Below are 18396 nucleotides of genomic sequence, written 5' to 3'. Positions count from 1 at the left end.
CTCATGAACAAATGTCTGCATAACTCCAAGCTGAGAACATTTTTATAGAGCAGAAAAGTCTCTTTTCAACACATGTCTGTTACACTGAGTTCTTCAATTCTGATTTGCACTGAATAGCACATCTATAACTTGAAATAGGAGCAACTGAGTAAAAGTAATGGACCCAAAATCTGGACTCATTTCAGAGTTTGTTTATGCTTATTAGAAACTGCATAGTAGAAAGCAGTGGTTAGTTTCTAAGTGCATTATAAAATGTGGAAGAAAGAACACTATTTAATTAAACCAAGGCAATGGTAAACCAGTGGACAGCCTGCTAATTTAGCAGCACACAGGAATGACAGTTATATTCTGACAGTAACTGGCTGTCATAGTCTACAGTAACATACAGCACGTAACCTAGTGATAAAAGGATGAAACCCAGCATCTCACCTTTCAAGGTGTCCAGTTATCCTACTACTAAAGGGCATTTCTCCACTCCTAGAATTTCCAATGGGAGGAAAAAAATAACATTACCTTTGTTTGCAAAGACTCAATGAGTTTATGCATTTGGTAGGAGCATATACAAGGGGACATTTCCTTTCCAAAAGGAAGACAGCTCTTAATGTGTCTTCTCTTTAAGAACAGAGGAGAGTTAGAGTATCAGAAGAGACTCTCATATTAGGTTCCTCTGTCCCCATATTACATTAAATCCAGCTAAACTTTCTCTAAATCCAAAATCTGAATGGAATTCTTATACTACATCTAAGACAGACAAATGTTACAGATATTTGAAAGCACACGCTCACTTGAACTTCTCTTGTGGTAATATTTCAGCAACACAGTTCATTCAGTGTGTGATCAGAAGACTGATCATCAAGATTAGTATTTTGTAAAAGGCATTTCTTCTGGGAGATGAAATTACAGGTAGTTTGGCACAGGTAGAGGTCATGGGTTCTATTTCTGCTCTCAGGCTGGGAGGTTCTTCTGCTTGTTTACAGCATTCATTAGCAGGCGTACATAGGATGTTAACAGGTCATCCATTTTGTAACCCTGTCAGAAAAGAAAAAAGCCTTAAGTCTCTCAAAGAACTCCAGAAGCAAAAATAACTATATTTTCCTCCCTGTTTTATCTTATTCTTAGGTTCTTGCCTGCATGGACATCTCCTCTTCCAACAGCTGTCACTGTTTTGATAATTATTCATCTATTCCTCCGTTTGGTCTCCCCTTCATAGATTTACAAAACTTTACAGAGCATAGCTCTACTGTGTCCTTGTCATTCATTCTATAGATTGACATCTTGTACTTAGGAATCCAAGCTTTTCTGTGAGCAAAATTAGCCCTTAAATGTTTTTATGTTATCTTTACAAATTTACCTTTAAATATCAACACAGTGATGCTTGTCTGAGTCTGTGAACAATCTGAAACCAATTCTTAAAAAGGTGCTACCGCTCATTGAAAAGTGTAAAATCTTACAAGGATGGTGTTACTGCATAGATGGATCAAACCATGCAAGACAAAAAGCCTCTAGTGTAGTTTTGTGGGTAAATGCAGTCTTTTCTTAATGTCTCAGATAGATAGAATATTGATGTCTGGGAAGAATTTGGGAAATTACTGTTTTTCCTTGTCTCCACCTTACGTCATTGCATCAGATGGCATTATATAGCACCGAACCAGTTCTGAACTGTAATTTTCTTGACATAGCAGTGATGCTTTTTGTATCTGCACTGGTTTTAACATCTGTTTTGGCACCATTGTTTTGTAGCAATTCTGGATGTAAAGGAAAAATTAAGAGTTTCTTGTGCATAAGTTGACAAAACTTCTTACCAGAGATGTTTCGCATAAGATCCGGCTTCCTCGTACCAGGTTCCCTATTGTCATGTGAAAGTATGTGCTCCCACTGCTCCAATTGGAGATTTTATTGAAGGGGTAGACTGTTAAAATATCCTGTAAGGGGAAAACAAACTGAACTATAGAACCTTTCTCAAATGAAATTGGACTGTTATGTAAGAAAACCTGTAGAGCCAGAGAATTCTTTTTCTTCCCCACTTCATTTATAAACACAGTGAATCAAGGTAGGTCTTGCATCCAGACTGGTGATATATTGTATTTTCACCAAGCAGGTGAGTCTTAATCACTCTAATGAGACTTCCTTTCATTATATATTGATCTTTGCCTTAGCACACTGCAACTATATTTACAATAATCTAAAACTGGCTGGATATTTGTTTTCTTATTATGGTAAGAGCAGACTATTTGGGTTAGAGAGCTGGTAAACACTGTCATTTGACTTGATCTTTTAGACAGCTTAGGTTTCCTGCAAAGCATTTTTCTGAAGCAGGTTCCCTAGTGCACTGTCCATCCATCTGCCTGATCTTATCACTTTGCCCAGGTCCATCATGATTACCACTTCTTTTTTCAGAGATGCTCTACACTGTTTCCTTTCCAGTGTAGAAACTGCAATGAAGCAATTTGAGGCTATGACATTTTCTTTGGTTTCACACAGAAAATTAATAGAGGGACTCTATCCTCTCCTACCATTCAGGGAGAAGGTCCTGTTGCTGTCCCTAAATTAGCACAGTCAATTAAATCCTTCCTTAGACGCTTGAGAAGGAACCTTAAAAGTTACCTTTGTCTTCTGATGAATCAGTGAGACTCCTTGCTTGTTGATTGCAATCAGCACAATCTCCGGGAAATTTGGCTCCGAGGTTTGCTATAAATGAGTAACAGAGCAAGATAAGGAGAAAATAAAGAAATGATCCATATCGGGTGCATAGTGACCTTTAACAGTGTCCAGTGCTGCTTCTCTCTACCAAATAAACACTGAAACTTAAAGCTCTTCAATATTATGTAACTATTGCTAAGGATTACTTTTTTGGCCATGTATTGATGACTTGAGCAGCTGCTACATAAAAGCAGAATCAGGTCTGGTATTTCCTAGGCTATCTGATAATAGGATCGATGGTTGGTTGTAAACCAGTTAATAGCCTAGTGAGAAGAAATTAAAGGTAGCAAGTGGGAAACGATTCCTGGAGGTATTCACTGCAGAATGAGAAGATTAGTACAGTTCTGTTCTGAGGGAAGAGTCCCCAGAGATACAAGATTTGGTAGCATTTTGTTGTGGAGAACAAAGGCAGGACAATTAAGTATCTATGTAACTGAAAGCCTTCCATCTACTACATAATTGTAATATTAGGTATTACAACTGGAACAACAACATAGCCAGTATATAACAGGCAACATAGTTCAGAATGGATAAAGAACCTGTCTCCCTACTTTCATGGAGCTGAGTTTTCCTCAGTAGATGATGGGAATTCAGCTTTATAATGTATTCTTACTTACACAGATACGGAATTATAGTCGGTCCATATCCCCCAGTGCTGGTCTACTACCAAAGCCATTCATACAGTCCTTTAAACATACCTTCACCTCAAAGAAGGCTGATCCAAATGTTGGCCACCGGTATATCATTTTCAAGAAGGCAATCTTGGCCTCATCCACAGTTTTTCCTTCGTGTTTACTATATGCTGCAGTAATGCTCTGTTTAGAAAAAAGGATATAAAGCCTATTCAGTTGGCTACAGGCAGGTTTCCAATGTCCAGCATTAGCACCAAAGACAGCATCAGATCATCACCAAGATAAGTCTTTTGCCCACAGCAACAGAATACTGTAAAAATGCAAATAGCCTACCATGCCATGGGGCAAGGTGGAGGCAGAACCTCCCCAGTGTTCGTTACTAATGAGTTGGGTGAAGGAAGTCCAGGAGCCCAAGGGAATGGATTTCAGGGCAGAGGGGCAATATGGGGTGAAACAAAATTCAGAAAGCCCATGTTCAACACCCACAGACATGTATCACATTTTCTGCTGAATCATGTAGGGTGAATTTTCCCTCTGTATTTGAAATAGTGTCCTGTGTCTTCCTCAGTGGAGTAAGTGATAAGTACCTGGTGAAACTTTCTTGCCTTTTGGTGGATAAAAGAGCCTTTTGCTGTGAGTAGCATGCACATGGTACAAAGCAACTGATTTGCTGGCCAAATTATGAAATATTTAGGACACATCTTAATTTTCTGTTTTGCTACAAGGTCCTCAAATCCCCAGACCCATCACTGAATTTCCTGTCTCTAACTCTTCTTCTGGGCACTGAAAATAGATTAGTATCTCCAAGAAAGATGCACCTCTCAAATCAATTGTCCAGGGCTGCAGATATCTTTCAGAGCTTTGGTAGAGAGGATGCAAAATCTGGATTGTAAGAAGAAAACAGCAACATCCAATAGTGTCCCTCCATAGTGCTTTCAAAGACTATCAGATCAAAAAGGTAGCATGGCTCAATATCTTTCTTCTCTCATAAAGCTCTGTGGCAGTAGTATGAGTAATGAAAGCTGATGTTCTTACCTTCTTCCATTCATCTGATGAGATTGCTCGGAGCAGATTGTCTGGCACCAGCTCCTTCAGGATTTTGGGGATGGTTGCCAGCTGTGTGCGGTCATTGTTGAAGCGCACTTTATAAATCAGCCCTGCCAGCTGGACAGCTTCATCCTTGGAACATTTGTGGTAGCCTCTGAGGTACTTCGGCAACTCCTGGAAGAGACCAGCTTTGAATCCACACAGAATGGGCTGAAGCAAACACTGACTTATGCATTCTAAATCTGTGAGGTCAGGATGTGAGTCATGCCAAACACAGTCCAAGAACATCCCAAGAACTTCTGACTCCTTCTGGAGGTTCTCTGGATGATTCTTAAAGGTCCTTTCCAACCCAAACCATTCTATTATTCTCCATACAATTACAGAGCAAGACAAGCACCTCCAGGGAACAATTAGGTAAGGGAACTGTGCTCCTAACATAAGCAGTGTAGCTAAGGTGTGAACCGTGAGAAATGAATCTGCTCCTGAGGCTAAGCTGTGCCCTCCAGAGGTATTTGTATTCCTCTGGAGGCTCTATAATGCAGGCCTTGGAGAGGGAGATGGTAATACTCTAGCAGGTGTACTTTCTCAGGAGTATTTCTTGGATAACATTGCCTGCCATTATGTTTATGCTTTAGGGAGCTGGTTACCTGGTGGTAATGAAAAATAGAATCAGCTTTCAGGTCCTTCCCAGGAGTTACATTCAGCCATAGCTTTCTCATGAAGTATACCTCATAAGCCACAGACATAGCAGCCCCTAAGGAAACGACATCTTGTTAGTATTCTCTGTATCGCTGTACAGTTCTGCAGCTTTTAAATGGCTTGTGAGTTTCATCAGAAATGTAATTCTGGTTTTAATAGTAACAAAATTAGTAACAAAAAAGTACAAAAGGCCATTTTAGATGACTGAGAAAGTGATTAGTTGTCTGTTCCTGGACACTGATCAAGCAGTGATCTAAGGTGCAGGCTCTTCAGAGATGGAGGAAAAAGTTGAGGATGCCTGCAGTATGAGTGTTTGTTATTTCCTGGTGCTCATGACAGCTGCCTGCCAATGTGCAGCGCACCTGAATTCTATTATACTTATGCAGGTACATTCCCTGATGGCTGTGTTAACAGAAATTAATTGTGATTTAGTGCACCCACATCTCTATGCTGTGATTTTCAGAGCTCCTAGCAGCTCTATCAGCTGTGAGGAGAAGAGAGAAGTTAGAAAGTCTTAGATATGTAGATAGTGCTTCGGGAAGCTCAACCTCAGCTGTCCTGAAATAAGCTAAGATCTGGATAAATTAATATGAAATTTGAGTGGAGTTTGAGTTTGATGTAGATTTCAAAATATTTGTTATACGTGGGGTGAAGTGCAAAGAATTGCTGTCATTAGTTATATTGTTTTATTCTAACAAGTGTTCCCCTGGCAATACAACTTGTGCTTTGGTATCATCAGGTAATAATCTAGACAACAATTTTCTAACATCCCAAGGAGTGGGAGTGGCACTGTGTAAAGAACCTATTTACATGTGTTGGCTCATACCTGATCTGGCAATGCATGAGACTTGGACTGTAAAGACGATGAACCTATCTAACTTGTGTGCATGCAGCTGTGTGTTTTGGATGCAACAGGTCAAAAAATCCTGGGTACCAATTAAAATTTCTGGAGAGATCCCCCCACAAAGATGTTCTGGTGTTTTTGATAGCCAGTGCTTGGCTGCATCAGGTCACTGATCTTACTGCTGGTGCAGGCAGTAACTGTGTATGTACAAACAAAAATTATATAAGGCTCTGCCACATGCTTCCCAAGATGGAGTAAATCCTACTGGATAAATTTGCTGCTTCCCCAGTTCAACACAGTGTCTCATGCAGTTTCTTGTCATGCTGGCTTTCTCCTTACCATCTTTCCCTGGTTTGTTCCTCCTGTTCCAGTCTGTCACCTGCCTTAGTGAGTCAAAGAAGTAGTCTGCTTCATTCTGACTGATCACCTGAAAAAGAGGCCAAGCAATGAAGCGGGGAAAGGAGGGACTAGTGGATCAAATAAAACACTGCCTGTGCCAACATACCCAAGTATAAGGCTGAATTTTCTTTCCCTGTCTACAGTGACATAGCACAATTATGGCAGGAAAAACAGAGGCAAGGGGAAAGAAGTAGAGAAATAGGAGAAGGAAGGCTCAAATGATGTACATTTCATATAGGGATTTTTATTGCATCTTCTGTTCCTTTTTTCTTTCCAACCTGCTTATTGACATCAAGCTAAAGATGCCTACCTTATTCTTAGCCATCTCCTCTTTGTAAAATACTGGCACATACTGGGTTCCTCTTTTCAGGAATGCAGCACATCAGGCACTCCCCATGCTTGGAATCAGTGCTGCTTTTGCCTTGATCACAGCTCCAGAGAGAAAGGACCTCTCAGAAAGGCAGCCAACCCAAGCTTCAGCTCAGACAAGGCAAGGTCAGCCACTGGTGCTGGTCAGCTACTGCTGTCCCTAATAGTAAAGGGTACTGTACATGTGCAGCACATCTCCTGGGCAAAGCCTGAGTGGAAAAGGGCTGAATCCAGCAGTATGCAACATGGAATTTGCTACCATCCCGGCAGCTGCAAGAAAGTGGTTGTCTCCTCTGCTTTTAGTACCACCTGTATACCGGCAGACTGATAGAAACTCTGCATCTCCATCCAGCCCCTTCAAAAGACTCAAAATAATTGTCAGGTGCTAAAAGTTTGAGCCTAGGTTGTATCCCCTCAGTAAGACAGAAGCAGTAATGACCTACTCTGTTGCTTGGCTTCATATATGGTTGTTTAGGTGGCCTGGTAAATAAGTAAGAGAGGAGCGGGGAGTCTGGCTACCCTGCCATAGTCAAGAAGAGTTACCTTGTCTGCAATCTTCACAAAGAGGCTGAAACCTTCCCACGAGCTCAGCTGTAATTTGGAAGCTATGTTCTGACACAGAATCCGGATTTTGGTGTTTGTTCCCACATCAAATGTCTATGAGATAACAAGACTCTTGTTACACAGAGGACGGGAAGAAATTAGAACACTGAATGTCTTGAAACGTGCTCCTGCATGAACACATCATGGCTGGGAAAATGGTCAAGGCTGGGAAAAGAAGTTCTCACCTGTTGTGTTTCATTGGGGAAGCAAATCTTGTGTGAGATCTTAGTGTTGTTCTGTAAGATGGCCTCAACCTCCACAGGATGAGGTGCCCACTTCCTGGAGCCACTCCTGGAAAATGCCACCACCATCATAAGAGAGATTAGTGCTGCATGTTTAATCTTTGAGGAGCTGAACAACAGTATTCTATCTGAACAACAGACTCCATCCAAAATGTGTGATGGGGTGGGCTCCAATGGAACTTCACCTCAGTGCAAATTCAGTGTAATAAAAGCAAGAAACTGAGGGTCTTATTAGCCTGTATATTAAAAGTCTGTTCTACTCAGCAAGGAGGTTGCAGGAATAAGGCCAGTACCATTACCCCTTCTACGTATTCAGCAACATTTTTCCTTACTGTTATTGAAGTGTGAAGATAGTGGCTACAAGGAGACATACATTTTATTTAATTCTTGCATCAGCAAAAAGATATGCATTCAGACACAAAATGAGTTACAGCTCAGGAGGCAAGTACCAGAAAAGTTTGGAGGGCCACTAGAAGCATTACATTTTATATAAGAACTGGCATGTAATCACTGACTCAAGAGGTGCTTAAGCTGTACAATCCCAGTTCTTTGAAATTATACCTCGGAGCAGAGCTGTCTTTTAAAGCAAAGGAACTGGCCCTGAAGTCTGAGTCATGCAAAAACCTCGATACAGTTAAAATGAGGACAAATCTAGCACATTACCTTCTGGGGCTGGTATTTTCCTGCCCTCGGTGGCACAGAGCAGGCTGTTTAGAGATGTTGTACACCACAGCTTATGGGCCAAACTCCTCTCTCACACTGGGCCAATCTCTCAGGAAGAGAGCTTAGTCTGGCATCCAGCTTTAGTTGTGTGGCTTTGAAAACATTTTTTTCTATTAAATAAAGTGGCAGTTCCATTTGGAGAAAAAAAAACCCTGACTGTAACCAAGTTGAACAGCATGTGCTTTGGTACTGTGCAGGCACTGTAAGGAGTGTGGACCTACCCAACTCAGTCATTTATTCCTGGACTTGCTGCAGAGGGAGGCCATAGGAGACCAAGGAAACACAGCAGTTTGGCTGGAGGCACAGGGCCATCTCTCCTTGCAGCCTCAGCTCAGAATTCATTGCCAAGGCAAGATCTGCCTAACACCCATCAGGGTGCTCGCTGGTTCCCTGGCCAGGAGTCTGGGGATGAAGCTGTAAAGCTGTTTATGGAGGAAAAATTGTACCCAAGGGCTCAGCTGGCTTCCACTCCACATATTGTAGGTCAGTCCTTTGAGCTGCCTGCTCTCCCCTTTCCAAAGAGAGTAGGTTACTTAACAGGGAGTAGTTGGGCTAGATGATCATTGTAGGTCCCTTCCAACTGAAATATTCTATTCTATTCTATTCTATTCTATTCTATTTAGAGCAGATGCAGGTTCAATCTTAGGAAAAGAAATACTCTTAGAAAACAACATTTGTCTTTGTTCCTCTTCCCATCCCCCAGGCTCCAGATCTGAGGCAGTTTAGCAGATAGAATTCTTCTCCCAAACAGCCCATTCTGCTTTTCCCTCCGTGTTTCCCCACTCTAAAGAAGCTCTATACAGCTCAACAGGGCTTAGAGCATGAATAGCACATGATATAGGGAGGCAGGAAATGTTCAGTCTTCTCCATAGAAAAAACCAATGAATAGCATTCCTCGCCATGCATTTTTCAGGCACTTCAAAGGCGAGTTCAATGTGCAGTGACATTTCCCAGCAGTGCCAAAACCCATCCACTGCAAGGGGGACAGCCACTGTGTTAGCATTCCCCTTGAGCCTGACCCACAGAGCTCACAGACCAAATGCAGGGCCCAGCCTAAGAGAAGGGGGAGGATGGAGGAACTGGAGGGAGAAATCATTAGGCAGCTTCTTTGCTGAAGAGATCTGTGGCAGGCAGGTGGTAATCGCAGCAGGATCAAAAGGGAGAAGGCTGGGGTTAACCTTGATGCCAAAGCACTGTGTTCTCAGACCAACAAGCTGGGTAATTCCAGTGCCTGGCAGAATCTAGGGAAACCTTCCCCCTACAGTTCAGTTGATCCTTCCTGAAATCCTGGTAGCCCTTCTACTCTCTCTGGTTGTGTCATGTTCATTATACCAACAAGTCATTCAGAAGGTCAGGAAGCACTGTGGTTTGGAGGCCTTATTGCTTCAACCCTCACCAGGACTGGGGTAATGCCTAGTGGTCTGAGAAGTGCCTTGCTTTGAGCAGCCATGTAAGTGTCAGGGCTTTGCTCATTTGGGTTTCTTCAAAGAACAGGAATTGATTGTGTTGATCCTCTCTTCCCAGCATGGATCTGCTTTGCTTCACTGTCAGAAAACCAACAGAGCCATGTTAGCACTCTGCAAATGTCAGTGACTTCAGTGGTGCCACCCCACTATAAGTAAAACCTAGTATTTTTAGCTGCACATTTGCAGCTCTGTGCTACCGACATTCAGCAAACTCAAGACTGATCCTCAGGCACACATAAGGGGGACAAGGACATGCTGCCTCACCAAAGGAAAGAAAGGTCAGGTCCTCATCAATGACAATGCAGGATTTCATTTCAAGCTGCATGCCCTTTAGGATGTTTGAAATACCCAGCTCTGGAAGTCAAGTGATTATGTATGATGTTGAACTTTTAAAAATGTTGCTAACTCTGAAGGAAAAACCTGAAACTGTGACACAGACCTCTCTTAGTCGTTCAAAGTCTGTAAGGGAGTTAAAAATAATTATCACTTTAAAAAAAAAAGGGATGTAAAGAGGGAAAGGAAAGTAAGAGCCTCAATTTTTTAGCCTGTGAGCTTTTTGGCACCTGATTCATGATTTTTGAGCTGGCTATATGCTGGATCATTTACCTCATCACTGTCTGAATCCTCCGACTGCACTCCAAGGCCAGTGTTTCTTTCTGACGTGTCTCCATGAACTTCTGGGCATGTTTCAGCAGTGACTTGCTGGGTGGGAACAGGCCAGTGCAGAGCCAAAGGAGCTGCCAGCCCTTGGTCACACTGTACCTGTGAACACAAAGCAAACAGTTCTGCTATAGCCACATAAAATTCTTTGTTTGACCACACACCAGCTACAGGGAAGAGAAACAGAACATACGCTCATACATATGGTATGTTGTGCCATTCAGCAGAGAGCTGCAAATCAACAGAGACTTCACACAGGATCTGGCAGCCGTTTTCTGTGCAACAACCACAGCCTGTAAGTGAGGACAATGCTAAATCCTGGCTGATGAATATTCATGACAGTTGCAAATCTCATGAATAAATATAAGCTCCAGTTTAACAGTCATCTTGGCAGCAGTGATCCTGGTGCCACCCTCTTGGAAAGCCACTGTCAATTTGCTGTTCAAGCTCACATGTATTTGGATTGTGCTTTATCAGGTGTTTGTATTCACCTGCCCTCTGTGCTAGCCAGCTTGCACAAGCACTTCGCATGCAATCGACTTTCCCTTACACATGGTCCTGGTCTGAAACATGAGCATGTGGATGGCATTGTGTAATGAGGTAGTTAAGTTCTAAAACACTCCAGATGAAGTTTATACAATTTTCAGGCAGAAAGCCAGTTCTTCCAGCCTCTGGACCTGTGAAATCTGCCAGTTGAAGTTCTTCTGGCATCTCACCCTCACCAGGAAGAAAGGTTCTGCAGCCAGGAGGTGGTCAGTCATTCTACCTTCAACACCAGGAGCAGAACAAACTTCAGCTCTGTCCCAGGAATTGCTCTGAAACACTAAATGGTGTGAAGTGGGTTTAGTTGGGAAAGTAAGCAGGTCTGCCTCTGAATGGGCACCAGAGTCTGCTGAATAAAGAGGTCCTGGCTTCTTTATTCCCATTTACTTTTCTAATTTTGCAGAGGAAGACACACTATTTTAATCCCATTTATACTCTATAGATCAGTGGTGTTCATGTCTATGTGAGCGCGGGACATGGTCCACAGCACAGTAGCCTGGGAAGGATGAACAATTTGTTGCTCTGGCTGTTCTAATGAAAATATATGGAAATAGCCACCTTTCAAGCATTGTTTTTTCCACACCAGTGATCCCTCTCAAAACAGTGAATGACCCATGGGACTAAATTGGTAGAGTACATCAGACATGGCACTGGCACCATGGTTACAGACTATGCATTAAATAGCCTGTAAGATTTACTGCACACAAGGAAATTTACTATTTAATAGTTACATGCATGGTAAAGGTTCCACTAAGTTTAATATTTGTGGAACAGTAAGAAAGAAAATAAGCAAATAGAAGCTCCTTCTCTAACTTTAGCAGTGACACAATGCAGCTAGAAACAGACAAACTATTTTGTTAATAATTAGTATTATTTTAAGCTTCTTTTTGCAATTCAGTTCCCCTGGAAGTAGGTCAAATTACCATTTTATGAGTGGGGAAGAAAACACCAGCCTGTTTTGGAGACTTATGCATGGGCAGGGACCTGTGTAACCAACCTGTTCTGCAAGGCAGTTGTGTAACCTAATTAATATAACTACTCAAAGGTATTCACTGGTGGTAAAAGATCTGGTGTGAACTATGTGCTTATAGGAGGGAAATATTGTCATTGGGAAACCTACAACAAATGGAGGGCAGAGCAGCGACTGAAAGCATGCAAGAATTCTATGCAGTGCCATATTTTCTCCACAGACTGCCTTGGGAGTAAGAGGGCTTCAGTAGCACCTTGCTTGCCTCACACAATACTGCACAGACATGAGCACTGAATGCTGATGGGAGCAAAGCAGCAGCTCAAGGGAGAGGAGTAATAGTCCTGCTCTGTGGCCTCTCACTGCCAGTCAGTGGTCCTGAGTGCTCCGTAAAGGTAAGCCCCATAGCACTGCCTGGAAAAAGGGGGAAGGGAAGGTGTCACTCCAACATTTGGGCATCCTTCCCCTCTGTCCCCACCCCATCACGAGTGTAGCAGGGGTTCCTGATCACCAGCTGTACTTGAGCCCTGGGTCTGCAGAAGCAGGGTGTGTGCACCCGGGTAAGTACCTGTTTCTGTTCTCAGTCAGTTGCTTCATAATCTGACAGTAAATCTCATCCCGCAGGACCTCCTCCTGGATAGCTGCTACAAATATCTGGTCAGTGACTTCCACAGAGGAGTGTGTCTGTTTTGAGGGATAGTCTCCCATGAATTTCATGATGGGTGAACGTGCTGTTAAGGACAAAAGCAGGCCAATTTCGGAAGGTAAATGGGAAGTCTCACCTGGATCCTAACATGTCAGTGACACTGTTGATGTCTAAGTAGCAAATACTGGGAGGACAGTCTGGAACATATTCCCCACCTGTCCTCTACCCCCTTTCCATGTGCAGCAGTCACTGCTTGGCTGTGATTTGTACCGTATTAGCTGCTTGCTCTGAGCATATGCAGTAAATCTCACCCACTCCTAAAGCCACGTTCTGAGTTCAGTGAGCCATCAGGAGTTGTGGAGCATTTGGAGGGAACAGGACCTTTCCTCTGTAGACAAGGGAAACAAAGTTGATACCCCCCACCTTGATGTAAACATATCCCCTATAATGTGGATGCGGTATTATCTCAATGGAGGCAAGTTTAGTGGAGGTAGCTAGCTCTTCCTTCCCCTGAGCGTTCTCAGGTCCCAAAGAGAAGAGTCAAAGGATATCAATGAAGGCCTGGCAGGCTAAATCCCGAAGATCAGGGTCTGTGCATGCTCTCTTCAGCAAGGGCTGTTTCAAGGGCTCCTTAGAGTGTGCCCACAGTTGACTGCGCCCACGGGATTTCTGGAGAACAGCTTTGCTGATGGATTCCTTCTCAGGAGTCCTGAATGAAGACAAATACAGACAATACAAAATTACTGGATCAATATTGCTATGAACATAGGAGGTCATTATCACAAAGACTTATCTCTAGGCATGTTCTTTCCCAAGACAGTGATCTCCTATCTTGTTTGATTATGCAGGTCAACAAGAACAGGAAAATGTAGTTTATTGTAGATCCAGAAGGGAGAAGGCTTGCAAAAAGAAGAGAGGATTTAGAAGACTAATTTTTCGCCTACTCGCCAAGGCCTGAAATGTTGTGTATGCTCACTAGCTGGTAAGTGCTGAAGAAGAGGTGAGAACTAAGAATAGGGCCTCCTGGAAAGAAATAAGTCCAGCTGGGGTTCTTCTACCCTTCCCTTTGCATTTCTGCAGACAAAAGATACAAGTAGGCCATGTGCCAGAATCTCTGCACGTCCAAAGTCACACTTAATTACAGGGAACAAAGAAAAGAAACCCAGTCAGAAATGGGAGATGCTGTTACATCCTAGGCTTTAAGGATCACTGAAATCAACAAGAAGTTCCCTAGGGTGCACACTACACAGAGAGCTTCACCTGAAGTGTTCATAGGAGAACTCCTCCAGGGTGTAAGGCTTCACTTTGAGATCCTCCTCATCAGGTTCATCCATGTAGGAGTTCTGTGAAGCTGTCCTCCTCTGGTCTGGAGACATCATCAGCAAGCTCTGGAATGACACAGCCTCGTAGAGATGTCACATGGACACAGGTCTTTGCACAGATTGTCAGGTGTTACTCAGCATATATGTGCAGATGGCGTATACTAAACTTGAGTACTCTGTGCTGCAGGAGACCTTCTGTCCCCTAAGCAGCATCTTCAGAGACTCAAGAAAGACTTGGGAATAGTTGACTCAAGGAAGTAATTTGCATAGTCCCAACAGTGGTGGCCATCAAAATGTATGTGATTATCCAAAGCACAACACTTGTTAAAAATGCACCTGCTTATCACTAGTGTGTTTTTCCCCCACTTTTTCAGCTTTTTACTTGTTAGCCCAGTATCTAATATAGTGAATCTCCAAAACTGAAGACAAAATTGTTAGCAGAGTGATCAATGGGAAACCTTGACTCCCTCAAAGAGCATACTCTTTTAAAGTAACCTGCTGCACTTAGAGCTTCCCTTGAGCCCAGTCGAGCCCAATCAAGCCCAGTATGAATACAGGAAAATTCAACTGCACACCCATTTCCATTAATTGCTACCAATTCCAGGCACTGAAATCCCTAATGGTGAATAGACCATTTTTTTGGAAGTCATTGCTTTTGTGCAACTGCAGTCTTCTCCTTAGAGTTTGGACTAGGTTTAATTTTGTTTTCAGTCAGGACGAAATGAAATGCTTTGCTTCAATGGGAGATATAGAACTTGTCTGACTTTGGAGGAACAACTAACTTCCAGTTATAAATTTAATCATATTTAACACTGTTATTATCGTTTATCTTCCAGTCTCTTCAAAGAGACTGCTCAGCTTTTCTTACCAGCACTTGACTAGAGGGTTTTGTGAGAGAAGGAATGGTGTAGATCTCTTCCAAAAATACATTCCCTGTTTTGCCTGTCCTTTCATTCTGGGCACAGGTCCAGCCAGAGTTTGCATCCAGCCTTTTGTCTTCGGTGAAGATTAGCAAGTCTCCCTTCTTGAAGGACAGGATGGCAGGATCTTCTGGAAAACAGAATAAGGGAGTACTGTTCAGGCTTGACAGTCCAGGAAAATGCAAAGGGATTGCATCATGAAAGACAAGGGAATTGTGTTTTGAAGGCCTGAATTCAATAAGCAATAGAAAGTGATTTGTGTAAATATGACTAATTATCCAGTAACACTTCAGAGAAATCACTTAAATTTCCTCTGACAGGCTGATTTTGATCCACTGAGGGCAATGGCAAAAATCTATTTGTTCCAAATGGATGCTGACTTTGTGTCTAGAACTGGCAGCAAAGTATGGAAAGAAAGTAGTTGTAAGTAGGTGAAGTTAATGTTTACAATTTAATCCCCTCTTCTCTGTTCCAGCCAACTATATTCCACAGAAAATTCCAGTTTACCACCTCTGTGAAATTTTTCTGGAAAGTATTTCCAGGGACCCCAGATCCAACTTCCTACTACAAGAAGGCTGAGTTATTGGACACTGTACTATCTAAATAAAATATGCAAAGAAGTAGAAGGAGGAAGGAAAGTTAATTTGTATGCAAAGGTATTGAATCACATTGCCTTATGCTCTGTATTGCTGTGCTGATCACTATGCATCCCTCCTGGAGCAAAGGGACTCTTGCTCAAGTTCTCCCTCTTCTCTTTGAGCTCTTTCAAACGAGTGCTGTGGGTTCTCTCAAGATTTCTTCCCTAGCCTGTAGAAAAGTTATAAGACTTACCTTGGGATTTTTTCTCATGCATTGCCACTGCAAATCGTGATCTCTTCTTCAGTCCTTCCAGGAACATGACAACCAGTTCAGCAATGACAACACTGTTTACAGAAGTCAGGACAAACTCCTCGCCACGAAGTGTGATGAGAGTGCAGCTCTGTCCAAATGACTTCACTGCCCTATGTATTATTGAACAGATTGTTACCAGAGCATCTGAAAAACTTACAGACCCATCTGCAATCACATCCAAGGCACCTACACCTCCTTGCAGACAAATCCCTTACAGTGAGTGTTGGTAGTTATAAATTTGCCTTCTCATGGTAGGAGTTGGTAGGTGTGAAGGACTGAAGTGTCTCAGGTTCACTCTGGACTCCACCATGTTTTGTACAGAAGTACTTCATTATAGACAAAAGAACACCCTTCTTTTGGAGTAACTAAGCAACTAATTAAATCTGTGACAGTCCTCACAGAGGTACTTTTGTGTATGTCAGACCCTATTCTCTGAGTGATCTGATGCAAGGATATGTGCCCTGAGCAAGCCAATGGTTACCCTCTTTCCCTCAGTTATCCTGTTCAGGTCCATCACACCTGAGAAGTATACGAACTCCTAGCATGCATAATAGATGATGGCTTAACTATCTTAGTTATTTGGGCCATTCTTGTCTTGATGCATGTCTGTGCTTCCTTATACCTTTCTGACTGAACACAATCATCTTTCCTTCCATCAGCTGGGAAGATTCATCCATGTCAGTATTTCCTTTACAGGCTGCTCACAACTTGTCCCCTTCTGTTTCCCAGACCTAGACTAAACCACCTTTCCAGGCTCAGATCAAATCACCTAGGGGGACGGCAGAGAAAGTACACCTCCCTCCTACATGGAAAACCCTTCCTGAGTATGGGCAGAGATGCCTTCCTCAGCTCTTGTCTTTCTGGGGCAGTCACCTGTTGGTGTGGATGCCAGTTATCTCTGGGAAGGTCAGCTCAAGGAGCCGCTTTTCTGACTCATCCAAGAAGCAGATACCTTTCCAATTTACGGCAACAATAAAGTGGTTCTTGGGCAAGCTGGGACCTGAAAATGCAGAAAAAACTTATCAATGCTTTACAAGTCCTTCTCTATTGATCTTATATCCGTCCTCTACTCCCAGGCTCCCGAGATTACCTGAAAACTTAGTGACTTCAAAGAATCGGGAAAAAAGCAAAGGCCACTGAAAGCGAGCAAAATCTACAAGTTGTTCCTTCACAGTCTGACGGGACAGACGGTCCTGTGTGTATGGAGCCTGCAGTATAAAAAGATACGCAAGGTTTTCTCAGTAAAATCTGGTTTGCATGATCTGCAGACAATAAAGAGCAGGCCTGATCCCAGAGGTTCCCAACAGTCCTCTGCTGTCACTGGTGTCAAGGGTAACTGGAGAAAGTCAAATCAGGAACAGCCTCCAGGGGCCCAAGCCACATGCAGCTGAGGATGCCCACAGGAATGTGGCTTCCAAATTTCCCTCAAATTCCCACTGACTGATCTGTTCAGAATCTAACACACTTTGGGTGCCAGGGAAATAATTCAGGTAATCCATTTCCAGATCAAAACCAATATTCCATCTCATACCCATCCTGACTCAGTTGTCAGATGGGAGATAAAAAGCCTTAAAAGATACCCTATTCAGAGATTTAAATATACTTTTTTCATTCTGCCCCCTGCCCCTGTTGAGTCCTACATGGAAGAGTGAGTGGAAATGTTCTCCACTCCCCCAGCCCTAATTAACTATTTAGGATATACAAACTGAGATGTTTTTTTCCTTCCTCCCCCAACAGACTATTCATAAATGGAAATGGTGAAAGAAGCAGAAGCTGGTGCTTGAGAGTGGTTACCCAGCAGTGCCAAACAAACCTCTTACCTTAGCATGTGCATAGGTTATAAGGCTCACCCACTTTTCCAGGGGCTTGGACTTCAGCTGTTTCACTGGGATACAGTCATGGAGCACCTTCTGCACAAGTTCATTGTGGATGGAATCTCCAAACTGGGTGTAACAATATTTTGCACCTATCTCCACCAAATCCTCCTCCTGAAACAATTAATCCATTAAAAGAGGCCTAGAAAGATGTCACAGAGTCCAGATAGCCTTGTTCAACCTTGAAGCCAGTTTAGGAATAGGGTTTTCTCCATTTTTGTCTGGATAACTCTTGACAGTCATCCAGCATAAGGAGAAATTAACTTCACACAATCATAGCATCAAAGAGATTATTAGCAAAGATATTTTAAAGGGACCCAAATTGCCCCTTTGGACATGCCTCCAACTGCCACATGAACTGAAAGTTGCAGGGAAAAAAAATGTATTAATTACAAGTGGCAGAGTGACAGCTGGTACAATCACCTGGACGGGAATTGGTCATTAAAGGGCAGAAAACTCAGGAGGAATACAGGGATCTTGTAAGGTCATGCAGAGAGGAAATTAGAAAGGCAAAATCTCAGCTAGAACTCAATCTGGCCACTATTGTAAGAGACAACAAAAATGTTTTTACAAATACGTTAACAATAAAAAGAGAGCCAAGGAGAATATCTATCCTTTAATGGATACAGAAGGGAACGTAGCAACCAGAGATGAGGAAAAGGCCAAGGTATTTAATGGCTTTTTTTCCTCAGTCTTTAATAGGGAGACCAGTTATCCTCAGGGTACTCCACCCCCTGAGCTGGAAGGTAAGGATGAAGAGCAGAACATACCCCCCTTAATCCAGGAGGAAATAGTTAGTGACCTACTACGCCATCTGGACACTCACAAATCTATGGGACCAGATGGGAT

At 42.7% G+C, this 18396-nt stretch overlaps 1 protein-coding gene across 1 annotated transcript in view; it reads right to left on the bottom strand.

Annotated features, from left to right (window-relative positions):
* Nucleotides 1-945: 945 nt before the first annotated feature.
* Nucleotides 946-18396, bottom strand: part of MYO7B (myosin VIIB) — a 50957-nt gene continuing 33506 nt past the window's right edge. Inside the window, exons 32-49 of the mRNA XM_010568200.1 lie at nucleotides 17494-17661; nucleotides 16764-16881; nucleotides 16547-16673; nucleotides 15614-15783; nucleotides 14731-14912; nucleotides 13801-13928; nucleotides 13092-13249; nucleotides 12463-12616; nucleotides 10331-10486; nucleotides 7479-7584; nucleotides 7234-7347; nucleotides 6262-6349; nucleotides 5027-5133; nucleotides 4368-4553; nucleotides 3399-3515; nucleotides 2605-2688; nucleotides 1803-1922; nucleotides 946-1029 (exon numbers count right to left, since the gene is read on the bottom strand). Of these exons, the coding sequence (XP_010566502.1) occupies nucleotides 946-1029; nucleotides 1803-1922; nucleotides 2605-2688; nucleotides 3399-3515; nucleotides 4368-4553; nucleotides 5027-5133; nucleotides 6262-6349; nucleotides 7234-7347; nucleotides 7479-7584; nucleotides 10331-10486; nucleotides 12463-12616; nucleotides 13092-13249; nucleotides 13801-13928; nucleotides 14731-14912; nucleotides 15614-15783; nucleotides 16547-16673; nucleotides 16764-16881; nucleotides 17494-17661 (2367 nt within the window). The remainder of the gene's footprint in view (nucleotides 1030-1802; nucleotides 1923-2604; nucleotides 2689-3398; nucleotides 3516-4367; nucleotides 4554-5026; nucleotides 5134-6261; nucleotides 6350-7233; nucleotides 7348-7478; nucleotides 7585-10330; nucleotides 10487-12462; nucleotides 12617-13091; nucleotides 13250-13800; nucleotides 13929-14730; nucleotides 14913-15613; nucleotides 15784-16546; nucleotides 16674-16763; nucleotides 16882-17493; nucleotides 17662-18396) is intronic.

This window comes from Haliaeetus leucocephalus, unplaced genomic scaffold (assembly GCF_000737465.1).
Source record: "Haliaeetus leucocephalus isolate CR32 unplaced genomic scaffold, Haliaeetus_leucocephalus-4.0 Scaffold240, whole genome shotgun sequence".
Lineage (NCBI taxonomy): Eukaryota > Metazoa > Chordata > Aves > Accipitriformes > Accipitridae > Haliaeetus > Haliaeetus leucocephalus.
This window is presented reverse-complemented; position numbering and strand designations above follow the sequence as displayed.